The following is an 18,660-nucleotide window of genomic DNA, read 5'->3' on the forward strand; positions in this document are numbered from 1 at the left end:
CTGCTATTGTGTCTGTTTTGTACGTGCAAAGAAAGCAGCGAAAAGGTTGTTTCATTTTAATTACAGCTTTTAATAGCCTCTGACTTCAGGGCTGGAACTTGGTCTCCATGGAGCTCGCAGATGTGAGTGTGGGTTCCAATGTCATAATTATGCAAATTGCACCAGCACAGAAGGGATGACTCAAGTTTATAATTCCAGTGATAATAAGTGACACTGGTGGGCGGGGTCGAGTGGCCTTTTAAACAAACGCAGATGGGGAGCAAAAGCAGCTGTGGAAATCGCAGATGCTAATTGTGATGAGACGGGAGCTGTTTTCTCTCTGGTCGGATGCTGAGGCCTTGCTGTAGTGGGGCTTGACAATTCTGCAGCTGGGCCACGTTAATCTGCCCGCTAATCTTTCGCAGGCTCCCTGTGTCGCACCTACCTGTAGCGCAGTGTGTGTTTCATGTTCCAGGGCAATGAAGCAGCCAGTGCCCTGCTCTGCTCTTTGTATTTCCATTGTAGTGCTAGAGCTCTACAGAATAATATACTCCGAGCTCCTGCAGCGTCTTTATGTGAGGATCGCAAAATGCTGTGCTAAGCTATACTGACTCTCCTGCGAGGTACATAGGTGTTGTCTTGCATCTTCAAAAGCAATCCGTGAAGCAGAGAGAGTTAGGGTTAGTGCACACCAGCCTTGACTTGGGCACAAGGGTCAAGGCTGTGCACGGTCCATAATTTCTCTTGAATATTTGGGGCTTTATCCCCATTTTACAGACAGCTAAAATGCAGCACAGAGATTAAGGGATTTGTCCCAAAGTTGCAGAACGAGTTGTTGGCAGAGCTGGGAACGGAACCCAGGAGTCCTGACTCTCTCCACCTTAGCATCGCATACATTAGTGGGCTTTACAAAATTCAGGGCTTCACAAAGGGATTTCCGCTGTCACTGGTGCATATTAACAAGGATCTGCTGTTTGCTTTGCCTCCGTATCCAACAGGGACCTGAAGCAATTCAGAGTGGGGAGAAACGTCCAGAGATGAATTGCTAAGAAAGCACCACCTGCAAGTTGCTGAGAGGTGCAGACTGCTCTCTGTGGCCCCACTGGCTGCGAGGAGGGTCTCACACCCGATGTTATCTTCTGCTTTCGGATGCCTGGGTTGGCTGTGTGTGCTGCTAGGCCTAAACCCTCTGACCCCGTTCAAGAGAGGCTTAATCCATTTACCTGCAGGGAAAAAACCTCCTCAATTTCATTCGTTCTTAAATCGGCCTTAAGCAAAGGGCCAGCGTGAGGCCTGTTCACCATTTAAGACTGTGGCTGTCAATGATAAGTGGTGCGTTGGCCTGGTGCTCACTGTGCGCAAGCCAAGTATGAAGGCTCTTGTTGAGGGTGAAGGTCATGTCGGTAATTGTTTTATTTCCTTACTCTCAGAACCTTGCAACGGGTGTTAGTCTTCCCAAGAGACCCACTTCTCTGCTGCCGACATTTGTTATGCAGGATTTCCTTTGGCTTTCTCATGTGTTACCTGATGTCTGTGATCTGTGTGACCTTGGCAGGGTGACTCGGTTTCCTCTCTGTGCAGTCGAAACAGTTCAGCCATAGATGCTAAATCCAGTTGTCTCTAGTTGGGCTAAAGCACATCCTTTTTTAAGGTTGTGTGTCCTGTCCTACGCGGATCAGACCAAGCTGCTGTAACCCAATCGAGCTGTAACTATGTTGAAGACCCCCTTGTTAAACTCCTTTTTTTGATGTACGGAGACTGATTTATTGGCCTTGTCCTTTCACTTTTTAAAAATGGATTGTGCTGTTTTTGTAGATGAGTTTCTAAGCTGCACTGTCTTCCATTGGGGGGAAAAGGATAATTAAAAGCAACTTAATCATCTGATTGCTAGCATTACCTTGGCATCTGCATCACTTTCCTCTCTAATCCTGCTCCTCTGATGGTTTTGCAGCCAGTGGTTTTAAATCTTGGTTTCTTTGTTTTCCTGCTGGGCTAGTGAATAAGCTTGTCATTGTTCAGTTCCCTTTTCTCTTTAGTTATAACATTAAAGTTGGTTCTGTACTTCCTGAATGACTCAGTCTTCATTTGGGGTACTGGGCTGTGCCCTGCTCATTTGCATGTCCGGGCCCAGAATTCTCCTCTTGCTCAGTTACAATCCGTAAGGTTTCGGGGTGGGTAATTCCTTCTGGGTTAGCTGTGGGAGTGGAAGTGCCTGACTGCAAAGGCCGTGTCAGAAAAGGCCATGTCTACATCGGAAAAATGTGTGCTGAGCCTGGAAATCCCAAGTCACCGTCATCCCCCAGCCCATCCAAAATGAAACCTACAAAATTACCTCCTGGTCTGTTGCTCTGATTTAAGCGCTATGCTCTTTGATTCCATCCACTGGCTCACTCCCTTTGCCTGCCACTCCGTAGTGCTGACTTATTGCCTTCAAGGATCTGCACAGCTCTGCCTGGGTTGCATCTCAGATCTGCTTTCTCATCGCATCCCCCTCCCGCCCCAGCAATGATACCAGCCTCAAGGCTGTCTTTGTTTCCTTCCCCGCTCTCTCCTCTGTGCATCCATGCATTGAACCACTAGCCACAGGAAGTCATTCCAACTCCAGCGTGCCTGCCTCCACCCTGTCCTCTGTCAAATCCTCCTAGACCGACTCTCCTCTCTAATGTGGCCCACGCTGCCCTAACCTTTCGTCAGTCAAATGTAATGTTCTATCGTAACCCCTTCTTCTGGGTCACCCAGTGCATCCGACCTTCTCCATGTCTGTTAGACTCTACATCACCGGGGGCAAAGCCTGTTGCTGTTTGTATAGCTGGACCCCCAGTTGTGGAGCAAGACCCCATTGTGTTAGGCGCTGTACAAAGAAACCTATCTTTGTTTGTATCTCTTGGTACCAACTCCAGCATCAGGCACTTGGCAAACATTGTGCATTTGAGAGCTGGCGACACTTTAATCTCAGGAAATTTACAGGGTTATTGCAACACCTATATTTATGCCATCACTGCCACGCATTACACTGTACTGCACACCCCTGAGCTGCGGTGTTGGATCAGCAAAAGTCTTATTACGAGTTGCTGCTGAGAGCGCTGGGGTATATTTCATCTCATGCTTGATTAGGAAATCCACAGATGGCGGCAGCTTTTCTTCATTCTTAGATGCAATTTCCTCTCCAGCAGTGTATCAGCAGATAAATGGATGCAGTCAGATCTAGCATTGGGCTTTCGGAAATTTCATCATCGCTAAAGAGCTGTCAGGTGTTCTTCTAGCTTTCTGTGCTCTCAGCGACCAATGTTTATTCGGTAAACTCTGATCTTAACGTTCTTATGCTGGCAAAGCAATTGATTAGTAGCGTGGGCCTTGTTAGAACGGATATGAAAGCTCCCACCTGTATCCAATTCTGGATGATATGTTTGAATAAAACAAGTTTTACAGGGGCATGGGGTGAAATTCTATGGCCTGTGATATAGAGGAGGTCAGACTAGATGATTTAATGGTTCTTTCTGGTTTTAAACTCTACGAATCTATGAAATCGGAGTCTCCTTCCTGGTCTGTCTTCACTTGGATTCTTTTCAAGCGGTCTCTGCTCCCAAAGCCTGCCTTTCAGCGTAACTCAAAACTGTTCTTCTCCGATGGTTTTATTGCAATATCCCCTCTCTAGATTTTACTAGTTTCTCAAGGGAGCAGATTCTCCTCTGGCCATTTTGTTTTCTGCCTGCAGATGGGAGGCAGCTAGAAGTTTTAAATGCGTGGTGGCTCAGAGCAGTAGAGGTTTTAATGTTAGTTCCCGTTAGGGAGGGGAATGGTACTACCTGAATTAAACAGCTTGATGCCCTTTTAAATGGAGAAGGATCCTTGGTATCAGATGTTGGGATGAAATTTGGTTCACATCCCAGGGTTCATGTGCTGTTCTTTGTCCCAGCTGTTTTTGTCTTTAAAATGGGTGTGGGGGGGAATTGTATAGTACACTGGAATTAGCACCGCTGTTGCAATCTTGGCAGAGGGGTCACTGGTGGTGGAGATTGAACTACCCGCTTACCTTAGCGATGGTCCTTCCAGGGGATGGGGGAGGCCCGCTATCCTGTGGGGAAGATGGCACTGCATCTGCCTGCCCAGTAGCTATGATGGGAAAAGTAGAATCCACAGAAGGCGGCCCTGCACCTTCTCCTCTCCCTTACACTGGCCTAGCAGCTAGTGTGCTCCGTTGGCCCTGTTGCAGGAGCCAGGTGTGATCTTGCTCCCCAGGTGTGTTTTAGCCCTAGAGAACACGAGGGCCTGGTTGCTAGTCACTGATTCACATGTGGACTGGAACCTGAACTGGGGCTCATTGGGGGAGGGAGTGGAGAAACAGCACACTGGATAGCTCCAGTGGCTTGCTTTTCACTGGCATCCTGGATGTGGTGGTGTCTGAGATGACCCTTAAAGACGGGCAGGCTACATCTGCGGTTAGCTGGGCACATACAGGTCGAGCTAACTTATCCCGCTTGGTTTAAAAGGCCACCAGCTGGTCAGACTGAGCCTGATTGATGCAAATAGGCCATTCCCAAACCTTAAGGCTGGCATCAGTATGTTTAAAAATACATTGTTCCCCTTGGAATGTTTTTAAGCAGTCTGGCATTCCCTTGGAGCATTATGCCAAGGAGGAGTACCAGGGAGTGCAGTTGTCTAGCAAATGAACACAACCAGTCTCTTTCCATTGTCCAAGCTGAGAGGGGCAAAAAGATAAACAGCGCCAACAATAAAAAGTCATTCCGCTTCCCTTTCTTTTACTGTTTTGATAATTGGGGTGATATTTAACGTAGCAAAAGCTTTTTTTTTTTTTTTAAATGTGATTAAGACAGTGAGGGTCCCTTTTTAAACTAGAAACGGGTGAATGTCAACACTGCATCTTTACTGTTAACTTTCGTTTATATAGTAAAGGGTTAAAGATGTAACTTCCATTAGCCCACTCAGAACAGCGGTTAGGTCAGGCCCACCATGCACTGCTGCATTGCAAAGTCATCAACCTGAATCTGAAAGCACTTGGAAAAGATTCCCATTTCCTTTCCCCTTCAGGGTACTCTAATAATAAAGCAGACTGTTTTAGAATGTCAGCTGGGATTACAAAACCCTCTTATGTGGTGAAACCCACAGGCCCAAGGCAGCTGAATTTACAGTCGGCTCCAGCCAACTCTTTCTCTGCTGCTGATATTTCACTCTTGGGTTTTCAATGGGAAGAAGCTGATTAGCGTATGTATTCCAACTTTTCTCCCCCTCTGAGGAGGCAGATGTACTCCTGGGTCTTCACTTGCTACCCAAGCAGGTTTGCAGCCAGCTATCTGTACCGCTGACCTTGTTCGGCTAGTTGAACGGTGTAATTTTTTGTTTAGAAAGCGGCCCTGAAATTGCAGTACCTATTTCATAATCCTGTAAATGAATCAATTGGGGAAGTCCCTTTCCATTTCAGTTCACTACTGAACTCAGAATGGGAATCATAATCCAGTTGAAAAGAGCCATGTGCCTCTGAATCCACAGGCTTTGCTGTTCCTAGCTGTATTTTGGAAGTTGTGGAACATGTCTGATTTGATTTAAATTTGCCCATGTAATTATTGATGATGGAGGGAGGGAGGGAGGGAAATATACCCTAAAGTTAGGAGTAGGGAAATGGAAGACAAGACTCTTGACTTCAGTTCCTGGCTCTGCGACTGACTTTCTGTGCTTCAGAGAAGCAAATTCCTTCACTTTTCTTTGCCTCTGTTTTCATCTGTGGAGCTGGTGTGATTTCCTGCTTTATGCGGGTGCTAAGGTTTAATTCATGTTTGCAAAGTCCTTCAAGAGCCTATAATGAAAGTGCTGAGCAGTGCGAGGAAGGGACCTTTCCCAAGTGTTTGGGCTGGTCTGTTTTTTCAAAACATGATCTAGGTTCAAACTCAGAGCAGCTAGAAATATAGAAAAACTTCTTTTTGTTGCTTAATGACGTTTTATTAAAGAACAGTATAGTTAGGTACCCAGCGAGCGATTACAAATCTTCATTTGCTTTCTGGCGGAGGTGCCTTTCTGAGTCTGCTCACAGAGACGGCAAGCCTTCTAGAATAGAAATTCACCCCCTCCTCCAAAAGTTGGTTTTTCTTAATGCCCAGTTTTAACAGTGTTCAGCTCAAACCTTCTTTCCCGGCTTGATTGCTCCGATAGATCCTCCCTTAGGACTGCTCGGCCCGCACACTTCTATGTCCAGGCAGGGGAACAAGCCACCTGCCTCAGTGAATCAGCAGATTCTGACTCTAGCCCATTCATTGGAGATCGCGTCAACGTCATCTGACAGTAGGTGTGTGGAAGTACGTTCTAGACCGGGGTGGGCAATAATTTTTGCAGGGGGGCCACTCCAAGAATTTTGGTAAGTCATCACGGGCTGCACATTTCTACTATATTAATGGAGGGACTGCGGGCGCTGGGAGGGAGTTTGGTGCAGGAGGGGGCTCCAGGCTGGGGCAGGGAATTGGGGTGCAGGAGGGGGTGCGGGGTCTGGGTGCAGGAGGGGGTTCTGACCTGGGGCAGGGGGTTGGGGTACGGGAGGGGGTGTGAGGTGCAGGCTCTGGCCGAGAGGCGCTTACCACAGGCGGCTCCCAGCCGGCGGCGCAGCAGGGCTCAGGCATGCCTGCATGCTGTGGCCCCATGTTGCTACTAGAAGTGGCTGCGGCTGGCTGCCGCTGCACATCTCTGCGTGCCCCTTGGGGGGAGAGGGGCAGTGTGTCTCTGTGCACTGCCGGTGCCTGCAGGCACCGCCCCCACAGCTGTGAGGATGGGGGTGGGCGGTGGCAGTGCTCGGAGCTGCCTCCCGCCCCCCTCCCTCCAGGTGCGCGCCGAGACATGCCAGCAGCAGCCGGCCGCTTCCGGGAGTGGCGTGAGGCCACGGCAGGCAGGCAGCCTGCCTGAGTGTCCCAGTGCGCCACGGGACTTTTAGTGGCCTGGAGATCCTGAGGGGGCAGCCAAAGAGCCTGGCGGGCCGGTCAGTAACGTTAGAAGGGCCGGATCTGGCTTGCGGGCCGCATTTTGCCCACCCCTGTTCTAGACAAACATTTGCTATCCTGTTACAGTGCTTTGCAGGAAAACTTGAATTAGATGTAGTGTGTTGCACTGAATTACCCATTAGGTTCTTTATAGGCCTGACTTCTCCCAGGCAGAAGCCTGGCACTGCCCTGGGTACTGTCATAGGACTTTTATCCTGCTGAGAAGCAGATAATGGTGTCTAATGTGGTGAGATTTGTAGTAGTCAGTTCTGAGGAAAGTGTTCTACGTAGTTGTTTGTTACAGGGAGATGTTTGAGGGGAGAATCCTGCTATTGTGTGTGTGTAAGGGAGAGATGAATGGCACATGGACGGTGTTAGGCTGTTGCCTGTGCATTTCCAGCCATGTGGTATGAACCTTTTCAGTGGTTTAAAGCAGAACAGTGTCAAAATGAGGGATCTTGGCTCTTTTTTTTCTTAATGCTCAGCTTCCCAAACCTTGAATATCTGTTGTCCCTAAGCTGTACTTGCTCGATGCTAGGAATCTTCGCATGCCTTTCTGATCTGCCTGGTACAGGATTGATGGGACTCCGAGTGCAGGCTGGTGCAGAGGACCCTATTGATCAGTCTGTCTGAGAATAATTGTGCTGAGATTGAAAAGTGCTCTTAATGTGTAACTGTCATGTTCCAGGAAGTGCAGCTAAATGGGAGCAAAACAGAGTGGGATGGATGTGTTTTAAAAACCTAAATAAATACCCGTGATCTTCCTTTTCTAACCTCATCCTTATTAAGCAGCTGCCCTTCTAAGAGGCCATCTCTCAGTCTTGCAGGTATACTGAATAAAACTTGGTTCCATCTTTGGCTCTGCGTTCTGCCGCGCATTTTTGTGGATCCTTTGCATGGAGGTTTCCTACATATTAAATTGAATTAGTGAGTTATTGGCTTTCATTGAGTGGCCAAATGCACATCTGTTTTTACTGGGGGAGAGATGCTGTTGCTCTCCAAGAACGTTTATTTCCTTAAAGATTGAAATAAAAAGCATTTTTTAAAAAAGAGCATAATATCCTAGCCCGGTGGCTGAATATGGTTACTCTGGACACACACACGTGCAAATCTGTTTCCAAGCCTTGTTTTCAGAATTCAGTCTTTCCCCAGAGCAGTTGACGCTGCGAACACCCTACTGCAGAACTTCTACCTGGATTCCGCGCTTGATTGTAGGTTTTTTCAGTCATTAGCTCTTGAAGCGGGGAGGAACTGACCCTTGAACTCTGCTTTCGGTGGGTATCTAGCAATTTTGGCTGCGTTCCTGCTCAGTGAACGTCAGGCCCCTTTCAGGGGTCTCAAGCTGGGAATCCAAAATCAGTATTGCTTCTGAAACTCTTGGCCCAGTGTCTTTGGAAATTGGCAGACGAGGTCTGGAAAACCTGTGGAATATGTGACGGGCGAGCGGAGTTAACCTGTGAATAGGGTATATTTGCTTCTCCCAGTACAGGAAGGTGGTTCTCCAAAGTAAAACAACCTTTTGTGGAGTGGGGGGGATGTGTCTCAACCGAACGCTGCCCTTGCTTGTGGTATGAGATGCTGGGCATGTCGGAGGGAAAGAAGCCTGGCTTTATTCGTGGCAGGGTTGCCGTGTCAGTTTAATTCCTAGCGTGCCATTCTGGGGAATAGAAATCCAATAAAGCAAAGCAAATCGCAGCCTTTAGATTGTCCTGTGTGTTACGCTGGGCTTCCTCCTGTGTCCTTTTTGGTGGGAATGTTTGTGTGTGACTCGAGGAAGGGGGGGGGCAATGAAAAACAGCCAGTTTTGATAATGTGACCTGAGCATGTAAAAATATGGCACATCTCTGTGGGGAGAGACGGGCATAAGTCACAGAACTCAGGTGCGGAGCTTGGGGCTGGTTAGAGTTCGTATCCTGGCCTGTCTCTAGTTAATGTGTGACATGCTCCGAGGCTGTTAAAATACAGTGTGGGATTGTGTGGAATAGCCTACGGTAAACAAAGTGCTCAGTGGCGCGACTAGAACTCGGGCTCTGCACTGCTCTGCAGAAAGGCCAGGTCGCGGCTCACTCTCTGAGGCTGGTGGCGAGACCCTGTGTATGTTGGACGGTAATCCGCCTGTTGGAGCAGCGCTGTCCTCGCTCAGAGGAGAGCCTGCTGTAGCCGCCTTCAGCGAAGCAGGTGGGGAGCTGTTCTGGGTTTGGGGTAGGCTGTTAAAGCACAGGGATGGGGTGGGGGCTCCCGCAGCTGCTGTCTGATGCCTCCTGAAACATCAGCACTCTGAAGGCGCTTATTATTGGTGATTGCGGCTGGCCATACAATTAGCAGATTACTGGGTGTCGCTGCTGAGCAGGTGGCGTAGCTGAGTGGGTGGGCCTAAAGACTCTCTGTGTACAGAATGGGCAGGTAGCCAGTCTCTTCCCCCATAGCTTGTCCCTTGTGCTGTCAGCTGGGGCTTCTTGGATGGGTCTGTGCTCCCAAGAAACAGAAATTCTGTCCTCCCCAGTGGCTTTTCGTTGCTCCTGATTTAATAGCAGCAGTGAGTACGCAGATGGTTCCCTACGGGGGCGGGGTGTCAAATTGAAAACTTACCCCTGGAGTCCTCCATCCCTTTTGGTTTATGTCCACACTGCAAAAAAGGTGCATTTCTTCACTAGGGTTAGCTAGCATGGATTAAAATAACAGTGAAGACGTGGCAACTTGGCTTTTAACTCAGGTTAGCAACTCCAATTCAACCCCAGACTAGTCTATCGGCTTGAGCTCGAGCTGCTAACCTGCCATGTCTGCACTGCTGTGTTAACCCGAGTTAAGAACGCCCCCGTCTTGCAGTGTAGACGTGCCATGTGTGTCGAGGGCCGGGCTGGGGATTGGATCAGGGAAGTGTTTGGGTGTGTGGAATGGGGCAGGCAGGAGGAGGGAATGCGACATGGAGGCGGGGGGCAGAGAGGAATCCCTTTCTGTGTGGGGAGCCTTTTGGAGGAACCTAACCAATGTGGACGGGAGTGTCTGTCCGCGCTGGAGGTGATTGGCGTTAGTTGGGGGCTTCGCTGACGAGAGCCCATTAAGAATGGAGGGCAGGAGACGGCGCCATCTGCCCTTGATACTGCTCTCGCTGATGGCGACGTCCTGCATGCCACAAGAGAACCGAACTCCTGGAAGCTTTCTCCACGGCCGACGGGATGAGACGAGTGGCCGAGGCGGTGGCCTGCTGCATTGGGTGAATGACGGAAAGGGGGAGGCAGCCATCTTTGAGCCAGGAATTGATCACGATGATCAGATTGACGTTACTGACTGGCAAAGAGGTGGGAGAATCTTTCCCCCACCCCTCAGAGCTTTAAAAGACCAAGTCCCTGTTCTTCCCAGCGAAGGAATGGGATGGGTCAGGGGCTGATCAGCAGCAAAAGGGATTCAGTTAAAGGCAATCTCTCCCCGCACCTGGAGATGTGACACCCTGGGATGGGATGCCAGCAAACCGTTTTCCCTTTCCTCTGCAGCAGAAGGCAGATCAGAGAAGGACCCAAGCCCACCCAATAGGCAGGAGTCTGCACTCCACGCTCTTACCAGCAATCAGCTAAAACAAATCACATCAGTTCGGTGAAAAATTGCTCTGCCGGTCGGGAGGCAACAACATTTAATGGTACTGTTTTTCCTGTGTAACTCCGGGTGACTAGGTGGGCAGACCTGGCCCGGTGCAATGGCTGCAAACTAATCGCAGATGCTAACACTGCTTATTGTAATCTGTTTTATTTATATGTGCTAGACCCAACTTTAGAGAGTTAAAAAGGTAGATCCCTGCCCATGGGGCCCGATGTGGGGAGGAACGGTGCAGATGTACTCTCCCAAGCTCCACCCATTCATGAGATGCTGCTTGCAGTAGACATCACATGTCTCCATATTATGATCCTCCTTTTCTTTTCTTCCGTGCTTTGTTTAGCAGTGAAATAGTTACATGTTGTTTGCAGTGTTGTTGTAGTTGTGTTGGTCCCAGGATCTGGGATAGTCGGTTCCATGAAAGCTTTCGAGCTCCACAGAGCTCTTCTTCAGGTCTGGGCTCTTTCAGCAGCAGATGTTGGTCCAGTTACTCACCCACCTTGTCTCTCCCGTAGTTACATGTTGACATTTAAATGGCGACTATTCGGTTTCTCACGGGTTTGAGCTAGATCTGGGACCTTCAGTATACGATGCCTGGCGAGACACCATCCGTGTGGTCCCGCTGGCTGGAGCAATGGTCCTTAGGAGACTGTGCGTGTTTGATGATTTGAAATCAGGTTTCTGAGCTGATACCTCCCTCGTTTCAGGCTTGCTGCAGGCTCCGGCAGACATCGGTGTATCGATTGATTCTTGCATGTTTCTTGCCAGCCACGTGTAACCCACGCTAACGTAGTGCAGCATGCTCCCTTAGGATTCCTATACACTTCACTCGAGAAGGTGCTTCACAGCACGGGAAGACAGACACGCTAGCTCTGCTCAAGCAAGCCCACTAAGTGACTTGCTCAAGGTCATGCAGGGAGTCTGTGGCAGAGCATGGAATTGAACCTGGGACTCCCGAGGACATACCCAGAGGGTTGGGTGGGATTGCTGCCCATGCTGCCATGGCCACACCACTATTTTCAGGGCAAGCAGTGCTAGCACATGTCTGTCTACCTGGGCTGTGCAGCACGCTCCCAGCTGCTGTGCAGACATACCTGGGCCAGTTCAGGACCAGCTGTTCAGGTCTGCTCCAGCCTTTGAACTGAGGAGCCTGGTTCTTTAGCTCTGGCAGTAGTGGCTCTTGTGTTTCGATCCTGAGATCCAGGGTTTGATCCTCATTGCCAGTGGCCCATCCAAGAGCATCGTGTTACCTAGAGACTTAGGTTGAGATTTTCAGACAACCATTTATTTTAACAGGGGTTGTGTGGCTAAATCCTCTAGTTATCTTTGGAAAAATCTCTCATCATTATATATATATATATATATATATATAATGAAAGCTGAGATTCTGGCATACAAAACTCCTCTCCCTGGGGAAAGTACCGGCTCGTTCAATCAGCCCAGTCCAACTCTGGATTTACTAATCTAAATTAGATATTGATGCAGCAAGTAATACTGGTACACAGAGGTGGGGAAAAGCACAGTGTGGTAAGGCAAGGGTTAAAACGGTGAAAGAGCGTGATGTGTGCTCCAGTTGTGCTCCTGGGTTCACTAGTTCCTACCCCAAGGAGAACAGTTGTGACACCAACATGCCATTTGCCATCACGTCCACTCTGCTTGTGTTATACTCCAGTCCCCTAGCTGCTCTTGTCTTGTCTATTTCAATTGTAAAATGTTCGGGGCAAGGATTGGGATTGTTTTGTATTTTGTGTCTGTACAGCACCTAGCACAATGGGGACCCATTCTTGGTTGGTCCTTAGATGCTACCCATAATGCACAGGATTAGTAACAACAGTACTTTGAAAAATAAATGCTTTTACTATCTCCGGGTTTGCAGGCATTGGGTGGGTGTGTGTCTGGACTGAGGGCTGGCATGCAGGGATTTCTGTGATTGCCTTTTCTAGCTCTGCCCGTGGTCCGCGGGGTGTTGCACGTGCTGTATGTCCCGTTGGGTGGGTGCGTACTTGCTCCTGTTGATCTGGGTTGCGGGGCCTGTCTCTCTCACTGCTGCAGCTTTTCTGTTCGTACTTGGTTTGCTTGTCCGAATGCATTCGCTGCTGTCTGTTGTTCCCTTTGGGTCAAACTAGCTCCTTGGGAATTAAGCTGCTGCTTCCTGATGCGGAGGGTCTTTCTGCAGGGCAATCCGTCACTTGGTGCATTGCTGGGAACAAGCTCTGCTTAGTCCATTCAGCATCCGCTGTCTGTGATGGGGTTTTAGAGAGCGTATGTGCACACATGACCTGTTTAGGAGGGGAGCGAAAGCCTGAGACCAACACGTTGAAGTGGGGAGGTGTAGAGCTTTTCAGATCTCAGTCCCTAGTAAAGCTTCGTCTCTCTCATTTTGCATGGAGGATTCCTTGCGCCTCTGCAGTCGAGGGGTGATGGCAGATTGGCTGTGTGGTTCATCCATCTCTAGGAAAGCATAACGTGGCCCTTTCTCCCCGCCTCTCCAGGGAAGGGCTGAGGCCTCTGTGTCACTTACTGCTTCTTAAGGGTCTGCTCCAATGCCTGTTGCAGTCAGTGGAAAGACACCCACAAGAGTTGGATTGACAAGGAGTTTCAGGGAGAAATGCAGAGAGGTGCCATGCACCCATATCCCAAAACAAATACTCCAGGAGGCTCAGGCCTTGTCTACATAAGAAGGTTGCACCAGTTTAACCTAAGGTGTGAATTTACACTGATTCAGTTAAACCGGTTCAAACCCCTGTGTAGATGCACTCTCATTTGGGTTTGAAAGTGATTTTTTTCCAGTTCAGCGTAAATCAATTGGGAACAGGTGAAGCTAAACTGAAATAAGCCACTCTTAAGCCAAAACAGGAATGCCCATACCAGACTGCATCAGTTTAACTAAATTGGTTTAAAAACTGATTTAAGTTGAACCAGTGCCACATTCCTGTGTAGACAAGACCTCAGTCTCGATTGGTTCACTGGGAAAGCTTGTGTAGTTTAGTTTAGGATTATTCCTCTTCTCCCTTCTCTCCCCCTCCCCCCCCATGCAGTGACACCTGCTGGTAGAGAGTAGAACTGCCTGAACTGTCTCCCCCAAAGCCCCCTTCCCATCAGAATTAGCTGTAATCCCTTGGGTCTAAGAATTAAGAAGAGAGGATAGGTGAGTAAGTCAGCCAGGATGGTAATTAAAAGCCTCTTGTCTCTCCCCCCTTCTCCCCCCTTCCCCCCCCCCGGGTCCTGTGACAGAAATCGATGGCAGATGGACAGGTGTGCAGGCCAGACGCAGGACTGGGAATGAGCACCTACTGAATTCAGCTCTGACACTGACTCGCTGTCCAGCCTCGGGCGTGTCACACCACCTCTCTGTATCTTGGTTTCACTGGCTGGAAAACTGGGATTAGAATACCTGCAGAGCTGAGGACTGGTTAAATGTCTGTGAAACACCATGAAGATCAAAGGCAACCCGGCTTATATCAGTCAGTGCTAAAAATTAACTTTACGCTGATAAATTTGTATGTGAGGTTGATCATTCAGACCCTGTTCCTGTGCATCTGAAACAGGCACCGATTCTGTTGTTGACCCGAATTCACCAGTAAAAGCCTGTGTCTCAATCAAGGACTTGTTTTCCTTTTCCCAACACTGTGTATCTGTGCTGCCCGCTGGGACGTGAGTTACTCAGTATTCCTTCCTGATCCCCGTGTACCACCACAGAGGTCAGTGTGTCCTTCCCTGGCTCCCTTCTGGCACTTGTGCCATGCACAGTTTCGCTCAGCTGCATTGTTATCCTTAGCAAATCAAAGTTAGTGACTTGTTTCCTGGGCTCTTCAAAAGAAGGTGTGGTCTTGTATGGTGCTGAGCTCTCCTGCCTCTCAGCCGAGTCAATGGGATACAGTTCTGAGACAGCTAATTGAGAGTAAAATCTGCCTACTTTGCTATTATGCTGGGTAGTTGTTGGTCCCAGGCTAGTAGAGAGACAAGGTGGGAGGGGTAATATGTTTTATTGCAGTGGATCTCAACCTTTTTATGTTCAGGACCCCTTTGTAAATGTTTATGGCCTGTCGCGACCCAGTAAATAGTCTGGGGGTGGAGGCCCTGGTGAGGCCACACCTGGAGGATTGCAGCCAGTTCTCCCCCCCCCTCCCTCCCCCCCCCCCCCACAAAAGGGGGGTGGTTAAATTGGAGAGAGTCCAGCGGAGGGCAACAAAAATGATTAGGGAGCTGGGGCACGTGACTTACGAGGAGAGGCTGAGGGAACTGGGGTTATTTAGTCTGCAGAAGAGAAGAGTGAGGGGGGATTTGATAAGCAGCCTTGAACTACCTGAAGGGGGGTTCAGGAGAGGATGGAGCTCGGCTGTTCTCAGTGGTGGCAGATGACAGAACAAGGAGTAATGGTCTCAAGTTGCAGCGAGGGAGGTTTAGGTTGGATATTAGGAAAAACTTTCACTAGGAGGAGGGTGGTGAAGCATTGGAATGGGTTCCCTAGGGAGGTGGTGGAATCTTCATCCTTAGAGGTTTTTAAGGCCCGGCTTGACAAAGCCTTGGCTGGGATGATTTAGTTGGTGTTGGTCCTGCTTTGAGCAGGGGATTGGACTAGATGACCTCCTGAGGTCTCTTCCAGTCCTAATCTTCTGTGATTCAACGCCGTGTACAGCAACAAGCCAGCAGAGCCTGAGCTAATTAAATTAACAAGCGAAATGGGCGAATTAGGGGAAAAGCTGCAACTGCCTGATGGGTGGGTTGGTTTGTTTGTTTAGATGGCATTACTAAATGCTGCAAAGCCAGCACCGGCTAGTCACTGTCTCCCTCTCCTGCTAGCAACCACTTTTGGTGGTGGAGGAGTGGGAATTGGCTGAATAAGTGTCAGTCACTGGGAGGATAATGAGGGATGGAAGGCTCTGGGCCCGCCGCTGTTCTGGCTGGGGCTGACGTGACCCCACTGAGTGGCTCCATGATGCCAGTTCCCGGGCTGTCCTTTCATTGGTGACTGTGTCTTACCTTTCAGATGCCGTCTGATAGCCTGGAGCCTCGGGGGGACGTGCCAGCTCTAGCCGGCTTATCCTAGGAGCGTCTTTGACACACTGAGCTGCAGATGGCCTTGAAATCTCACTGACAGGCGAAAGGGAAATTGAGTCACACCAAAGCGGCCTCCTGCCCTGGTACCTGCCCCTGCACGCCCGCTCTACGAGCCATGGAGGCCACCGACGTGCCGGTGGGGAACCTCATTGACTTTGATTCCGAGCCCCCTGCCTCTGTCCCCGCTGAGTCCCCTCCCTCGCCCCCTCAACCCTCCAGCGGCAATGAGTTACTGGCGGACCTGGGGGATCCAGTGGCTGTAGGAGAGGAGAGCGACACCACGGAGTCGGCCGACAGTGAGAATGACATGGGGGATTCGCCCAGCCATCACAGCTGGAACAACTACCGTCGCTCCTCGTCCAATGAGTCCTTCTCGTCCAACCAGAGCACGGAGTCAGCCAAGGACGAGGTGATGGTGGAGCGCCGGGAGTTCATGAGGCAGTACGTGGAGAAGATCTTCAGTGGGGGGTGAGTGAGCCAGGCACAGTGGGGGTTGCTCTGTGCAGAGGTGCATGCTGGGATAGGACGGGGTTGACTGAGCCAGGCCCGGTGGGGATTGTCCTGTGCAGAGGTGCATGCTGGGTAGGAGTGGGGAATAATGAAGCTGCCCCCTCCTCCAGAGCACGCTGCTGAGTAACTTCCACTGGCATGACTTTTCTCTGTTGGCCCTTTTTCTAAGCTTAAATTCTCCCCCCTTCTGCATTTGGCAAATGTAGATTTTCCCCTCCACACAGTGTTAGAGGAACTTGAGACTGGGATTCAAGAGGTCAGGATCAACTCTTACTTCTGCTTCTGCCACTGACTCACTCTGTGACCTTGGGCAAGTCCCTTTCCTTTTCTGTACCTCAGTTTTGTCATTCTGTAAAATGGGATATTTCCTTCTCTCATGAGTGGGGATGAGAGGTGGAGACTAAATTCACTCATGCTTGTAAAGGGCTTGGAGATCCTCTGATGGAGAGGGTGGTAGCCATGCAGAGGGAGATCAGGTTCTGCAAGTTCCCCTCCTCCTTCCAACAGGACTGAAATTAACCAGACTTATTGTTTCCCCTCCTTGCCCTCACGTGCTGGGCTGCTCAGGGGCTCGGCAGCTGGTCTTTTTCTCTGCTCCGTAGCCTAGGGGTGCATGCTCTCATGCATGCTTCCCAGTACTCCATTCCTCCCGTACAAAGCAGAGATCGGGTTATGAAGCGAGATAATGAACGAGTCGGGGGGTGACAGCCGGGGAGTGGTATGGGGCATCCGCTCTAGGATCATGTCCGAATTCGGGCACTGCCTGTGCATGTGGTCCCGCTCTAGCCCTACATGCAGGTGGCTGTGTTGCATGTACCCCGGAAAGGAGAGGTAGAATTGACCTGTCTGGTATAATGGCTCTCTAGGCAGTCCCTGTACCTGCCACTGTAGCACAGAGCTGTCTAGCAGAGGAAGGCTCTTGGCCAGTGGAGCTGTGCTAAGTACCTGGGTTTGGGTGGCTGCAGGGAAATGGCCTTTGACATCGTGTCTTGCCATATGCTGGAGCCGCTGAGGCATCGAGCATGTCCCCTGCGTGCGGCTCTTCCTCAGACTGCAATGCCTGGAACGGCACGTCCCCTTCTGATTGCCTACCTGCGGTGCTGACTTACCGACTCAGGCCCGGCTGCCAGATTCGATCACTCTGCCTAGCCTGGTATAGGATCTGGGAGTGAGGGGGGTCGGCAGAGAGGAGCAGGGAGAGCTTTCTGCATCTAGTCACAAAGGGGCTGTGTCTGGAGGCGGAGGGACCGTGTCCCCCGCTCCATTCTCGCCCTGCTGCACATCTCTGCGCTGCCCAGGCTCTGATGCAGACCTCCTCGCTAATCGTAATGTCAGGGGATCCAATGCACACGGGGGTCTGTTTGCTGTTTGTCAGCGACGGATGCCTCGGGCCCTTGGATCCCGACAGCGAAGCTTACTTGTTTCGGTCTGTGTAATATCCCGGTTCAGTGCATCCAGTGTGATTGAGCAGATTGTCTGGTGAGAAGCAATAGGCAGAGCTGATAGTTTGGCTCGGGGTGATTCAGTCGTTGCTGGGGAATTTCTGCGCTGGAAATCGGTGGCTCCTTCCTTCGTCCTGAGAGCAAAAGAGCAGCACGAAGAAGGGAAAGGGAACAGGGCCACCTGTCAGCACGGCCATAAAGCAGCCCAACTGGGAGATTACCACACCTGGGGATTGTGCTGGATGAGGGGGGTTCGGTAACATGAGACTGCCAAAGCGGCTTCGCTGAACCGCGGAGCTGGATGCAGGCTGGAAGGGAGAGCGAGGAGTTGCTGTAGAGCTGGAAGGATTCAGAGCACAGCTAGGGGTTGTCTGGGACAAAGCACTCCTTGGACAGGGGATTGGAGCTGCCGGGAAGAGTCAGAGGGGTGGCAGATGGAGCCGCCTCCATCGTGTCAATTGCACAGGAGAAACTGGCCCACTTCCTGAGTCCCTCTGGGCTGGGGAGGTCCTGTTCAGTGCAGATAAATCCTGAAAGGTAGATGGGACAGGGCATGTGGGGGTCCAGATAGTAGGGGGTCACAGATTCCTGTCCCTTCTACCTGATTCTGCCAGAACATGATAGGTGATGAAGTGGCTGAAGGGAGCAGTTTTATTTGTTTGCATTACTGTAGTGTCTAGCAGCCCCAATCCTAGACCAGGCTCCATTGTGTTAGGTGCTGTACAAACACAGGACAAAAAGGCACTGTCTACACTAGAGACCTTACAGCGGCACAGCTGTCCCAATTCACCTGCGCTGCTGTAAGGTCTCTCGTGTAGCCGCTCTTTGCCGACTGGGGAGAGCTCTCCCGTCAGCATAATTAAACCATCCCCCGACATACCCCTGTCCACGCCGGCGTGGGGTGTTTTTTCACACTCCTGAACGACATACATTGTACTGACAAAATGGTTAGTGTAGATGTAGCTTAAGACAAGAGACAGCAGATGGATGCAACAGACAGACTGGAGGCAGATTCAAGATGGCAGGAGGACAATACTGGTCAGCATTAGAAGCAGTGGCTGGAGCACTTCAACTGCCGAAACATTGTCGAGTTCTTTTTG

At 50.2% G+C, this 18,660-nt stretch overlaps 1 protein-coding gene across 9 annotated transcripts in view; it reads left to right on the top strand.

The window, feature by feature from the left end:
* KIAA0513 (KIAA0513 ortholog) overlaps positions 1-18,660 on the top strand; it is an 82,946-nt gene that overhangs the window by 39,205 nt on the left and 25,081 nt on the right. For 7 of the 9 annotated variants that reach the window (XM_034788102.1, XM_034788109.1, XM_034788110.1 and 4 more), the window contains one exon: positions 15,538-16,076. In XM_034788102.1, coding sequence (XP_034643993.1) covers positions 15,724-16,076 — 353 coding nt within the window. In that variant the 5' untranslated portion in view covers positions 15,538-15,723. Of the gene's footprint in view, positions 1-9,113; positions 9,138-14,114; positions 14,249-15,537; positions 16,077-18,660 lie in introns of those variants that run through there. The other 2 variants (XM_034788108.1, XM_034788107.1) reach the window with 2 other exon arrangements.

Source organism: Trachemys scripta, chromosome 13, assembly GCF_013100865.1.
Source record: "Trachemys scripta elegans isolate TJP31775 chromosome 13, CAS_Tse_1.0, whole genome shotgun sequence".
NCBI classification, from domain to species: Eukaryota; Metazoa; Chordata; order Testudines; family Emydidae; genus Trachemys; species Trachemys scripta.